Source organism: Plectrocnemia conspersa, unplaced genomic scaffold (assembly GCF_051122295.1).
Source record: "Plectrocnemia conspersa isolate PC_06_02 unplaced genomic scaffold, ASM5112229v1 ptg000014l, whole genome shotgun sequence".
Lineage (NCBI taxonomy): Eukaryota > Metazoa > Arthropoda > Insecta > Trichoptera > Polycentropodidae > Plectrocnemia > Plectrocnemia conspersa.
Genome location: NW_028277178.1, coordinates 27,275,442 through 27,290,137, shown reverse-complemented (window position 1 = coordinate 27,290,137; position 14,696 = coordinate 27,275,442). Strand labels below are relative to the sequence as shown.

The 14,696-nt window shown below is 32.6% G+C and overlaps 1 protein-coding gene and 1 long non-coding RNA gene across 5 annotated transcripts in view; both read right to left on the bottom strand.

Annotated features, from left to right (window-relative positions):
• uex (metal transporter uex) overlaps positions 1-14,696 on the bottom strand; it is a 36,827-nt gene that overhangs the window by 10,185 nt on the left and 11,946 nt on the right. For all 4 annotated transcript variants that reach the window (XM_088204417.1, XM_088204415.1, XM_088204416.1 and 1 more), the window contains one exon: positions 920-1,091. In XM_088204417.1, the coding sequence (XP_088060543.1) occupies positions 920-1,091 (172 nt within the window). The remainder of the gene's footprint in view (positions 1-919; positions 1,092-14,696) is intronic.
• LOC148226654 (uncharacterized) lies at positions 8,040-13,692 on the bottom strand. The gene is made up of 2 exons (XR_015812340.1): positions 11,797-13,692; positions 8,040-11,156 (listed from the first exon to the last, which is right to left on the bottom strand). It is a non-coding gene; the product is annotated as an uncharacterized LOC148226654 (long non-coding RNA).

The following is a 14,696-nucleotide window of genomic DNA, read 5'->3' as shown; positions in this document are numbered from 1 at the left end:
TTTAGAAGCACGTGCATAAAAACACTGAAAAATCAGAGCCCAGATTTCACATTTCAAAGCATTACGACATAACCGATTTAAAACCTACCGTTACGCAGTATTACAATTTAATAGTATATTTATTAAACAATAACAAAATGTCTGGTTCTGGCCTGAATTATAGTTATTGGTCAGAGGACACACGACTGAAAGGGACGTTGGACTTTCATTTCTCATTTCCTCAAGAGTGCTGAATCACTTCGCTTCCGACTTGGAATAAATGAAGCTCGCACCAAACAAAACTTAATCGAATCGAGTGAGATGTGTTTTAGAAGCCTAAGAATCTTTCACATCAGTCAGATAAGCAGTTACCTGAATCTAGTATGACGAATAATACCAATAAAATAAGTATAACGACCAACAGGCGCGCGGTCGGAAACGGCATTATTATTTTCCAACCGCCTGATAGACGTTTTACCGACGCTTTCGACTTTTATTTCATTGCCCTAGAAAGCATAAATTAATTATTGAATAAATTGTACGAACGCTTATAAAACTGTTGGTTTAAAAATACTTTGTCAGATTCGAAATCAAATATTCCATGAGATATTAGTATTGCTGCCATATAGCAATGGTGTGAGTTGCAATTCTTTAACCTTCATGACATTGTAGAAGTTATGCAGAACGTTAAAGCAAATAACTTGATAATGAAGCTTAGTTATGTAAAACTGGCAGTTGCTAAGGACCTAAACTTAAAAATGGAAGAAGTTGCATGAACGCCAGGAAAAAAAGGAACATTACTAAAGATCAAATGCCTTCACCTACTATTGTAAATCTCATATAAAAACACTTACTACATCTCCGTCTTTATATTCTAATGCATTTTTGACAAAAATGTATTGGGTTTAAGTATGTCTTGTACTAGATTTTGTTTACTCACCCGACTTCATAATCTCGGAAACCGTTTCAAAGTCCAGGACGGTCTCGTAGTCCAGCATGAATACGTCTTCGATCTTCGTCATCACTTCCGAGACGGTTTTCTTGTGCAGTTCCAGAGCCCCAGATATTATATTCACTTCGTCGTTGTCCAGGTCATTTATGTCAGTGGTAACCTATCGAAATCCAGCTTAGTTAGTAAATAAATAGCAGCTTTTAAGAAACACCGCATATCTGGCAGCAGTAAAAAATTGGCAGCAATGATATAAAAATGCGCAAATACAGTTCAAAGCCAAATCGTTAAATTGTATATAATGTTAATCTATATTTATATAACGTCTGGCGTTTTTAACGCGTAGTTCAAGAGCACATTGAATGGTCTTTATTAGTCATATCGCAAAGTTTACTAAAATATTTTAATACAAAATAAACAAATAAGTAATCGTCAAACTGTAGATTGTACATAGGTATTTTTTTTATTATTATTAACGTAGATATCTGCATTATACACTTAACATGATAACAGTTATTTACTAAGAAATCGTTGACTGAAAGATTGTAACATAAATGTTATTTTTAAAGATGTTCTTATCTTTTTCGACAGCAGATTGTTGAAGAGCTTAGTTGATGAAGGTGCTAAATTTTCTTATGTAATTTTAATTTAAAATTAATTTTTAATTGTATAGTTAAAAATAATAGATAATACGATACCGATAATCACCCCAAACTATACTTTCCCGGTTCACCTAATCTCACGGATAAACATTGAGATTAATCAATGTTTAGGTCAGTGATCCTCAACACTTTTGTTTGAAGAAACCCTTGAAATATTTTGTAAAATCTCGGGAAACCAATACCCAACCGACAGGTATTAAATTTTATAATTTGTGAAATAACACGTAAAATGTCAGTGAACAATAATCATTATTTTTCGTATGATTATATTGTTATATCATACCTTATCAGAATAATTATTTTAAAACGCAAAAAATATTTACTCAAAAGTATACCATAGTTCCTTAGACGGAAGCAGATAAATTCTATGCTATAAATATCCATCTTTCCATTTCAACCAGGCTTATCGTTTCGTGGTAACAGACTAAATTCTTGTGGAATGAATACGCGAAATATTATATGATAATAACCAACGTTTGAGCATCCGTTGTTAGGCACTTTATAATACACTAGCTTTCGTACACAGCTTCGTCTGCGTTTAGCTTTTAGTTATTCATACAATGTCATATCCAACAACTTCACAAATAGCCATCTTTTATGTTAAATTATTTTTATTTCCTAGCACAAACAACTTTTTAGTCTGAGTGACGAATTCGTCTCTCAAATCAATCCAAAGGAAGAAAAATCACTAGAAATCAATAGGGTTTTGAGGATAATTTTTTATCGTTATTACTTAGTCCTAATTCTCTAACACTGACTGTAGTTATCTATTTATACAGGTTATTTAAGAAATTTACCGACAACTACTAGTTTCTTCGTCTTCGGCCATTATCTTGTCAATTAAGTATTTTTTTATATATAAATATTTTAACCTGACAGACATAAGCCATACGTGTTACAACATAATAAATATGCACTAACTGGGTTAGTCAATCAGTGACATATATATAATTAATTATAAATTAATATGTGTATTATAATTAATATTTATTATAAGCCACAGCTTGGACCGGTTTTTAATAATAGCGCACTTTTATAACTTAAAATTTGAGTTTGCTGTCGTAAGTCGAGCCCGTGGCTACTGGTCTACCAGTCTATGCCTTGTGGAGTACGCTATTCCGACATTAAATGTACATCCTGCAACTGTATCATCTATTAAATCGATCAATTTATTTCATTGCTAGTTTTTAAAGGGTGCGATTTAAGAGTTTTTTCAGAAATATGTGCATTTAAATAAAAACTTTTTTCCATAAAACGTATTGTTTGTGCATTTATGTAAGACAAATCTTCGGAAAAAAATTCACTCGCACCTAATCTGTCCAACAGAAATGCACGTTTTATGGAACAATTATTTTATATATTGCTCATTTAATTTGTATGTAGATAATTATACAGTATCGTAGCAAGTTAGAGAATGAAGTGAATTACAAATGATATCTGGTATTTAATCCAAAATCAATAGAAGTGTGTGATTACTATTCTAAAAAGATATTATATTCCTGACACACATGTCAGCGTGTTTATTTGTTTATAAAGCAAAGTTATTTAACTAAAAAATATTATTTTTGTGCAACAATTTTATTTATTATTTATTTATTTATTAAAATTATAACCATCGTGACCTGACAGGTAAACCTAATGCATCACGATAGTCAAAAGTATAAATATATCATAATACATATAAATATATAGTATGGATATATACAATTTCATATACGTATAATAACACACACACTCAAAGCATATAAACATAAAAAACTAGATAAAATAACAGACACAAATCACCTCAACAGGTGTGCATTGTCTCATACGAACTGAACCAAAACTCCATATGTGCAAGAGAAAATGTCAATATTTCTATGGACAGAATTGAGCAGATGAATAGCCTTAGCCAGAGAAGAGTTGGCAAGTGCTCCAGTTCTAGACTTTACAGGCAAGAATAGTGGACGCGACCGAGAACTATAACAACCTTCAGGAGCCCACATTTGAAGCTGCTCGAGCATTGAAGGATTGTCTACGATGCCCTTGAGCAATTTCCAGAAGTGTTTAATTACATAAACACTTCTGCGAGTCGACAAAGAAACGTATCCCAGGGCTCCTAAAATAAAAGCACTGGGAAACAAGAACGGATAATACCCGTATTCCTTCAAGTATAAATATCGAAGAAATTTACGTTGTACTTTTTCCAGCTTCAATTCGTTACATTGGTTCATTACGCCTGGGATCCAAATGATGCAGCTAGTTTCTAGTATGCTGCGGACTAGAGTATCATAAAGAGTGCGCAATACTAAAGTATTTCTGAAGTAGCGCGCATTTCTCAAGATAAAACCGAGCATTTTTAAGGATTTGCTATGAGTCTCTGCAATGTGCTGGCTAAATTTCCAACGTTCTTCAAAAGTCGCTCCTAAATCCTTAGTTGAAGAAAACCTTTCCAGAAAATATCCGCCTAGATGGTATGAATATTTTGCCGGCGTTAACGACCTTGAAAATGAAATGGTGTGACATTTCTTTACACTGAAAGGCAATTGGTTATAGCAAGCCCATTTCCATATAGAGTTGAGATCCTCCTGTAGGTCGAGGGAATCAGAAATCTAATGCATTTTCTTGTAAATTTTCAAGTCATCTGCATATAATAAAAAATATGAATGACCTATTGCTGTTTCTATGTCATTAATGAACAATAAAAACAACAATGGACCCAAATTGGATCCTTGAGGTACTCCAGTAGGGGTCTTATATCGTTCTGAAAAGGAGTTATTATACTTGACGAATTGATATCTATTGGTCAAGTAATTTGAGAATAGATTGACGTGAAGAGAGAAGCGTTTTTCTTATTATACTATAGTTTATAGCAACCCCGCACTTTTTATCACATTCAACCAACTGCGTTTGTTAATGCAATATAAAATTAATTTAAATGCCCTGAACGTTTGTTTGGAATGTTTTTAACTAAATCTAAATGCACTTGTCAGCATAACAATGACATTTTATTTATTGTGATCTCACAGTCAATGCGTAAATTTTAATAAGTTCTTTATACCTTTACGATCCGATTTAGGATAAATATATCCTTTCATTTGTCATGAGAGATAACAATACCGGTATTGGGGCGAAAAATCGATTTCGGTAATAACGGTATTATAAAATTAAATACCGGTAATACGAAAAAAATCTCAAACCCGTACATTTTATTTGCTAAAAATTATATTTCTATGATTTAGAACTACAAAAACGACAATTCTCAAATTACTTGAAAGAAGAAGCTGAGAATAAAATAATTTTAAGGGATAAATCTAAATAATGATATCGGCGTAGGATATCAAAGTAAAAAACATTATGCAGGATTTACTTATTCTAAAGACAAAAAATAATAAGTAATATAAGAATATATTTCATTGGAACAAATTGGCGAATGGAGCTCTGGCGTCGATCAAATACAATGATTTTCTAGGCTTATTGTTCCAAAAAAAGAAAATATTTGGCGCCAGTATTTTCAGGAATATTTTTTTAATATTTATAAAATAAACCCTTCCTCTTCCCCTTGGCTACGCCAAAGCACCGCAGTTACTAAGGAATTTCACACAAAATCGTTTGCTGTGCAACTAACATAGACATGTTGACACAAGAAACTTAGTTTTAGCATAATTAGGGAGTGCAACAATTCCTGAATTATCAATACCGGTATCACCGAGAGATTAACAGGCAATACCGGTATTGACATTTTTTATTATTAATTGGTAATAAAAAAGACCGAAAAAATAATATTCAATTATTTAAAGTCGAACCGAATGCTTTATTAAGTTTATGCTGTAATATTATATATTATTGAATGTCGATACATGCTTGTGAATTTTGAGATATTTATTAAAAAAATACTTGAATCTATAAATAAATTAGCAACAGATAAAAAACTTTTTTGGCGCATTATACAATTAGATCTGTATTATTCTTCTTTCGAATCGTCTTTACTTGCGACAAAAACAATTAAGACTCGGATAGACCACCACGCCAGGATGCAACAGCAACGCAGGCCGCATCTGTCCGAGCCTTAACGCTACCATCGAGCATTTTTTCATTTACCAACGCATACTCTATGTATGCTTCTATGTGCCATTAATTATGTATTCGTTACGCGATAATTTGGGAAATAACTGTTGTCGGCTATAAACGTGCCAAAAAATTACTTTAATTTGATAGCCACACGAATAATACACAGTATGTATAGTGTGTACAGTATAAATCGATGCAACTATCCGAGTATGGGTGAATATCTAGAATTTTTGCCAAAGCGGCGTAACCGCATCCGAGTCGGCGCCACTCGACCTTGGTAAACAAATAATTGAAGTCGTCACACTTTTGCCGTCAATTTCGCTCTCCTTGTCATCAACTGAGCAAACGGCATTCGCCTATTACTACATAAATCAACAGAGCGGCCTTACTGTTTCCGTTTTCCCCTTTTGTCCGAATGCAGACGACGCCTTCGAAATACAATTTGATGTCGCAATGCGAAACCGAAATTGGGCAGCCGCCAAATCTTTCATCACACTCCAAAAAATATGCTCGGAGAAAATAGTGTGACCCATATAGTGTTAAAACCGAGGGCCGATTAAGAAACGAGCTGGTCGCCATTCTCCAGATGAAATTTGGTTTCCAAAAGGAAGCAAATTCCAGACACTGACATTCAAATTCCAGCGACCGAATCAATCTAATATTTGCACCGCAAAGATAGAGATTTAAAACAAGACTTGCCATAACAAAAAACATCAAGCATTTTCATAGAACTAAGCGTTTAATTTTCACGTGTTCGCTTTATCGCAACTTCCTATCATATCATACTATATCGGTACAACTTAATCATTATCGGTAACGATCGATTTTTTATTTGTACAATTGATACGCCAAGATTTAATATCATTCAATCTGATACGCCACATCTTGGTCTACTTTTTAACTTCGTCAATAGCACATTGCAGTTTATTTTTAGATGTAGAATATACATGTGATTCGAAGGACCAAAATCTCGATTATTGGGATGCGCAGTTTATAAAAATATATATTTATATAAACACACGATCCAATGCGTTCAAAATTAAAGCGCATCAACTGTTCCATTTGTTCGGTTGAGGCAGACTCCTTGGACCCGCGTGAACGATAGTTTCGCTGCCCTGTATTAACCTCCTCAGACCCAGTGCACATTGCAATTGTACAATAACTTTATTGCTTCTTTTTTATTCGATTTATTTTCATCGGGATCTTTTGTACGTCACAGTATACAAAAAAACATTATTATTTAAAAATATACATTTTTTTATAAACACTAAAAAATATTTTTCATGCCCTTTTAATGTACTAAATAGAAAAATAAAACAAAAAAAAATCTACGAAAAAAAATGAATAAATATTTTTCATGCCCCTTTTAACTAAATTTAACAAAAATATTTTTTTAATGCGGTATTCAAAAATTATGCGAATCTTGTGGCAGACGTAATTATGTATAAAATAGACAAAGTACCAGTCCCAGACACACTACTTGAAGTACACCCGTAGATATGTTTTAGATATGTAAATCAATAGTCTTTTTTGACTCTATAGTGTCTTTCTGTTCTATAAGATAAGGCGATTAGACGTCCTCCTTGTAGGAGGATCGTCCATCTTTGTCCTTCTTTGTGCTCATTGAACAAAAAAATCCGAAATGACCTTTTTTAGCTCCTGCAGCAATCGGTCCTCCTTTATCCTCTTCGAACAAAAATTCTCGAGATGGCCTTTTTATTTTAGTGTCACATAAGACTTATAAACATTTAAGTGCAAGAAAAATACACACTGAATCTATCCAGAAATTCTAAAGCAAAGTATTGCATTGCGATTAAATTAAGATTATCCAAAGATAAATCAAGACGCATGCGCGCGGGCATAAGCTGCGTCTGCTACAGCGTAGGAATGTTGTAATTCTTCAAAAACATTGTCATTACAACGAGATTTTTTATTATTATTTTTAAAACTAAATCGTACTAAATAGAAATATAACTAATAAGTTACACCACATTTTAAATCCGCGCATAACACGTATAGAACAGATAATTTAATCTTTATGGGGGGAAATGTTATGAAGTGCATTCAGATTAGAATTGCAAGTACAAACTATACAGGCTAGCAAAAACTAATGACAACAGAAACAATAATTTGAATAACTTCAGAAGAAAAATAAAATAAAAACACGTTTTTACAGGAAAAACCAGTTATACATGTTAAATTTATTTGCTGTTCTATCAACATGCAAAAATTCAAATCAGCCCTTTCATGTACTTCCTGACTGCTATTTTTAGTGTTGCTTTCAGTGGCAATAGAGCTGAGTGGCGTTATAAGGTTAATTTCACCTAAAAGTAGAGTTAGCTAATTTACACTAAAGGCCATCGATTGGTTTTGTTAGTATATGCCTTATTTACCATGTGTTTTTATGTGTTTCTGCGTGATGTTTAATAATTACGATTGTCAAAATTGATAAAAAGCTATCTCAAAATCAATATCACAAGTTTTGTGTACAGAAATATTGTCAGATAAATAAGTAGCAACAACAATAGGTTCTTATAACGTAAGCTACATACTAAAATCTAAAATCTTTTTTATTTCTAAGACGTTGCAAATCTTTTAATTTATCACTAGAACAATTCTATCGAAGAAAAAATGTTTTTCTGTAAAAATTTGCAAAGCAATAATATTAAAACGTATCAACAATTTTATGAAAAGTTTTAGAATAAATTGGGAATAATGTGTTGGTGATGATTGGCCACGATGTACAAAAAAATAACCGTCCAAAAACAATCGCAGTGTCATTAAATGACACTTTCCTTAAAGCGGTACATTTCACGAATCCACTGGTATAACCACCTAATCTTTTGGCAGATTTTAAGCAGAAGATGGGAGGAGCCGAATGAATACATCGTTTATCTCAGATCACTCTTTGCGTGACGTGCGATCCTAATACATTGTCGTACGTCATCGTTTTCCGTACATTTATAATTATTTTCATTTGTAATCAGAGTATATCACTTCAAAATTTCGACGAAGTTTAGTTGAAGCCAAAGAACTGTTTGATAGTATCTTATAACATAAAACACACATTACATCTAGATTATCTGTATTACCAATAAACGTAAACTCAACATAAATAATTTTCATAGTACAACCGCTTTGATGTGACACTTGACTATAATATTAGATTTTTAAGAATCTCGCCTTATTCTATATAAAGTTTCTATCAAGAATTAATCGCTAATTTTTAAATAATATCAAAAAATTTATCCATAAAGGCCTTTTTATACCACTTAACCTTAATGACACCTTAGTTCACAGCATTCTTTAATAGGAATCTATAATTTGGAATCTCCGAATAACCAAATGCTCACTTTTAATCGAAAAAATTCAGAAAGGGTTCTTATAAGAATATATTTGGTTATTATCCATTATTGTATCCCAAAGTTGTAAGTCGCTAAGCATTTTTTCAAACTAATGAAGTGGTTTGTCGACAAACTAGGCTCGAAGAATTACAGTTTTAGATTCCGGAACGTCTTTAAGAATCACGATCGCGTCCTCTTTCGATGCCCGTTAAGATTAAAACGTCTGAATTAGCAAACTCGCATACGGCTATCGCCATCCGGATCCTTAATACGCTACTGATTTATTATTCCTATGTATTATTAAAATAATACTATGTATTGTTTTTTGACCGATGCGATAAGTTAATCACTTGTGCATCCAAATATTAAAAAAATGGATTACGAAACCAAAAAAGGAGGCGAAGACCCATATTGGGTTGTAGAGCAAATAAAAAAATGTTTTGACCATCGTGAAGCATTGGGGTAACATGTTAGGACACGATGTTTTTAATTAAATTTAAATAAATAAATAATGAAACTAAATTTTGAAAAAATAGTAAAGAATTCATTCCATGTTAAAAAAATCTGTTGTTTTTTATTTATATTATTAGAATATTTTTGACTAGAATTTATTACAAAGATACATTTTTTTAATTTTCATACAGCATTTTTTTAAATATTAGGGGTACTTTGTGAAAGGGCGTTTTTATACTGAATAACTTTGACGGTCAGTTGTGATTTATATGTTGTTCTAGTCGCATGTCTTTCTTTCGGTAGTGTTTGAATTAAGATCTGGAGAGTGCGTTATGATTATAACAAAAAAACCACGCTAAGCTTCAATGGAAGGTGCTTTTACGCATTTGCATGCTGTATAAATTACACAACAACAAAAATCGGCAACCATGTGCAGTCTATGGTTAAGTTTTACTGGTACGTCAATTTAAAAAATGGTTCCAAAGATTCAAATCTGAACATTTTTGTTTTGAAAAAAAGACGGACACCTAAAATCATCGATGATGCCGCATAGCTGCAGAAATTGAAACCGTTTCAGAAGTTAGCAGATAATACAAGTTATTCATGATCTAGCATTCAAAGAAGTTAAAAAAATATTCGGAAGGCGTGGAAATAAGGCGTGTGTGTTCCACACACACACACTAAGCGACGAGAACAAGGCAACGCGTCTGCCTCACTACGAGAATCACGCAAAAAAATAATGTTTTTGGATGAAAAACTTGGCTCACCCATATTTTCCCAATATAGCATCATCAGATTACTATTTATTTAAATCTCTACAACATAATTCAAATGGTAAAAAATGTAATTCTGTAAGTGAAGTTTAAGCATTTCTTTCTGAATATTTCAACTCACAGCCAGTGAGTTTTTACAAATGTGGGATTAAAATATTTTCTAGTCAATAGAAGAAGGTTGTATCTATCGATGGAGATGATTTTGTAGAATAATATTATAAAATAAATTTGTTATTGGAAAAATACTTTTCATTAAAAAAATGTCTTTTTTTCTGGAATATAAACCCCAAATATATATTTATTTAAAAAAAAATCAAACATTTTTTTACATATTTACTCTTTTCTTTAAGATTTTTTTAGGAATGTTACATTTTTTATATTTTGAATAGCCGCCATTTTGAAAAAAAAAACATCGGATTAGCCAAAATATTTAAAAAAATCTATTTGTATAAGTTTTACGACGACATCATTAAAACTACAGCAGTTATCGTGTCCTCAAAACGCATATAAATTACTAATATTTTTTTAATGGAGTTACGATTTTTTATTTTTTTGAATAGCCGTCATTTTGAAACAAGATGGTGGATCAGGCTGGCTAACGAACTTTAGTGAAATTTTTACGAGATCTATTTAAAAAATAGTTTTATACCGATATGATAAAAACCACGGCAAAGTTCGTGTCTTCAAATTTTGTTATATCCCATAAATTTGAGTCTCCTGGTGATAGTCGATAACACTGCATTGAAATTTTCGCATCATGAGCCCCTCTGAAATGGGTACATTTAAAAAATCTACCTAATATATATAAGGGTTTCAATTTGTTACTAATTTGAAAATGCTTTGCGCTATTAGTCAGTCCATATGCAATGGTATTAAAAATGATTTATTCAAAGCAAAGAACAATGACTTTACCGAAGTAAAGTCGATATCTAAAAAACGAGACCCCCTAGGGCAGGGGTCGGCAACCTTTTGAGACGGAAGAGCCAAAAGTTACAATTTACAAAATTTCCCAGTTTTAAAGAGCCACTAACATTTTTATTTTAATATTATGGTATTTGATTAGGATTCGGTATATCAATTTGATTTCTGATTTAAAATAATAGCTTTAAATATGAAATAATATTTATTCATATAACACCATTCATATGCACCAATAACTAAACAAACAGAACAGTGTTGCCACATTTCAAAAATGTCAACTGTCCGTATACTCTCTACTCCACCAATTCTCACTGTTCTCTGTTGAGGGTTTTTATCCTGTTTAAAGTTTTTTTTCTGCAGTATAATATTTTTTATGAGTTTTGAAAATAAAATAATTATTAATATTTGCGCATGGAACTGGAGAGCCGCATGCGGCTCGCGAGCCGCAGGTTGCCGACCCCTGCCCTAGTGAAAAACTAATAATACAGTTGAAATCAACATATAGTTGTACGTGTACATCAATCATTTATTTGAAGCAAAAAAACGAAGTAAATTTGTTATCATAATCGATTGGCGTTCCAATTATATGTCGGGCGCATTCCATTGAATTTGACCGAAAACAAAACGGACATCCTATGACCAACAAATTTAAAACTCGGTATTACGTTTGGGCACATTGCGGAGCATCGATTTCGGCTTTAACCAGCGAAAACCGCTCTTAACTGACCTAATTAAAGTTCGGTCGGACAATCGACGCTGGGATAAAACCAATTTTTCTTCACAGAACGTTTCGGTCATGCGTATTGCATCGCGTGTCGCTTTTGAGCATTGCGATAGCTCATTGCACATATTTCAATCAACCTCGATTCTAAATTAAATTACGTTAAAGCACTTTACGTGTTTATTACAAATCAATAGGTGAACAAGTTTACTTTCGTGGTGATTCATCTCCTCAATACACTCAAACCACGTGTGCTATCGCGACACATGCTTCTGCGCTATCGCAGAGTAGATAGAGCACACTCGACACGATAAAATGCTCAGATTTAGATACAAAACACTTTTCTATTCAATTATCGAGGCTAAAGTTTAGTCCAATGACACGGATCGAGGGGTTTTGCAAAGGTCGGCAGACATGGCGTGAGTAGTTATGGCTATACGTTTAGGTTCTTGTGCGAAAACAAAGGTCGAGAGCTTGGAAGAAACAGACGGCTATACGATACATTTGACAGGTGAATGATATTTTTAGACTAAAACGACGCTAACGACTCAAGTAGAATTAGTTCGTTATGGGCGACAGACGAATTACGAGTAGCATAAGTTTAGATGCAAATTTGCAGCATATGCACAGATCATAAACATAACGACCCAATTAAATTTTATTGTATTGCATTAACAATTTGAGAAAATTGATTTTTGTAGTTATAGTCTTGGCACTTTAAGACAGTGCACTATATTGATTTTAATGTAAATACAAATTTTTAACTAAAAAAATGTCGAGGTACACTTGACTGGGCAACGAGAAAGTTTGAGATCTCAGCGTGAAATTTTGGGATATACATATACTCAAAAATGGACGAATTTCAGTTTGGTACAAAGTCCAGTCTTGTAACTCAAGCGACTACGTTCTATTTCTGCAGCAGAATTAAATTTTACTATTTAAAAGTTTTGCTATTAATATATGTAGATAGGTACCAGCCGAACTGTAGGAGTCAAGAGCCAGGAGAATAAAAAATATTGTTACGTTACAGATGTGACGCTAGCCCAAATTTCCTGGAGTCGCTGTATTTCATTACTTAAGAGTTTACGTTGGAACTGGTATGGAGCTTTAGTACATATAGGTACATTTAGTACAAGAATGCTCGGTTTTGTTACGCGGAGCGCGTGTCATTTTATTCGTACTCAAAAATGAATTAGTCTGGAAAATACTGCTTGTTGCTGGAGAGGATTCCGATAATATTTCTCAGATATCTCTTTAAAAGGAAGCACATTTGGTATCCTTTATTTCTAAGAACGTTGGGATATAGCAGTCATTATATCGGTAATACCGGTATTACAAAATAAAATACCGATAGTACCGAAAAAAAATTTTTTTTTCAATCCGTACATCTTATTTGTTGAAAATGATATCTCCATGGCTTAAAAACCACGAAAACGATTAAAACTATAAAACGTACCTAGCAGTTTCCAGTAATTCGGTTATATAACAACGGCCAGCCAATCCCTTTTTATGATAGGGATGGCTGGCGAAGTGAAAGCAAAAGCAGGTATTGCATACACGAAATTCTTGTTATTTTTTCTGTTACTAACTAAAGATTGCACTTGAAAAAATAAGTAATAATTAAAATGTGGACGGGTGTTTTTTTAAGTCGAACTTGATTTATATGTTATTTTTATTGTTGTAACAACTAAATATTATTGCTTTTTATTACCTCACATTATTGAGAGTACACAAAAAAGTTTCAAATTTTTAAAACAGAAATTTCGCATATGTTAGGCCAGATAAGGGTGATGCAGTATTTTTTATTCTATTGTATAAAATGTACATTAACATTTATAACACACATTTAATTGATGTTACTTTTAATATGAGTAGAAATAATTAAGTATACGAGAGATAAATCTTTCGAAAACAAATATTATTCTGATATTCTAAAATTAATATTATATATGAAATAATTAAAATAAAATAATACAAATATGTCGCGGTTTTGCTGTACTAGGGTTATTTTTTCGGGTAATTAATTAAAATAATAATAATGTCAATACTGTAAATACCGGTATAGGCTGTTTTTCTCTCGATAATACCGGTATTATTGCAATCCCTACACAGAAGAGTGTATTCAATGAAGCACTTTTGAAGTTGCGTATTCAACAACGTTCCCCCCCACATCTCAACGAGCTTGCCAGACACAGTTTATGTGTGATGATGGAGCAATTTATGTGTGATGATGCACATCTCTTAAGTGTCCCATTTTTTAAGTAAATTAGTCTAGTTGAACATTTCGTGTTTGAATATGTGTATATGAGTGCATATTTGAGCTAACGTTTCTATGTGTATGAAATGTAAAATAAAACTATTTTGTATGTGTCAGCTTTGTAATAAATAAATAATAATAAAAATATATTGTAATCATACTAATGATGATTGTTTGTTACTCGAGTATATTAAAAGTGTAAGTATTACGGGACTTTCAAAATTGAAGTATCGATAAGGTTCATTGGTCGCAATGACCATTATCAACGGTTCTGACGGCAAAGACAACTGTCATGACATGAACTACTTAATTAGATCTAAAATAAAGTGTTGTTGATAGGTTGGGGGGGGGGGCAGACTGATTTTTTTAGTAAATGTCGCTAACAAAAAATATATACGCTCGTATTTATATACACGTAAACGGAAGTGATCAGATTTGCTATGTTGGATCTCGGGACGCGTGAAAAAAGGGCATCTTGAAATTTTTTGTTCATTTAGAGATGCTACAGAAGCTAAAAATTAGGTTATCTCAGAAATTTGTAAAAATGTGGGACACTTTCCGGGACGATGTTCAATGCGGAACGAACA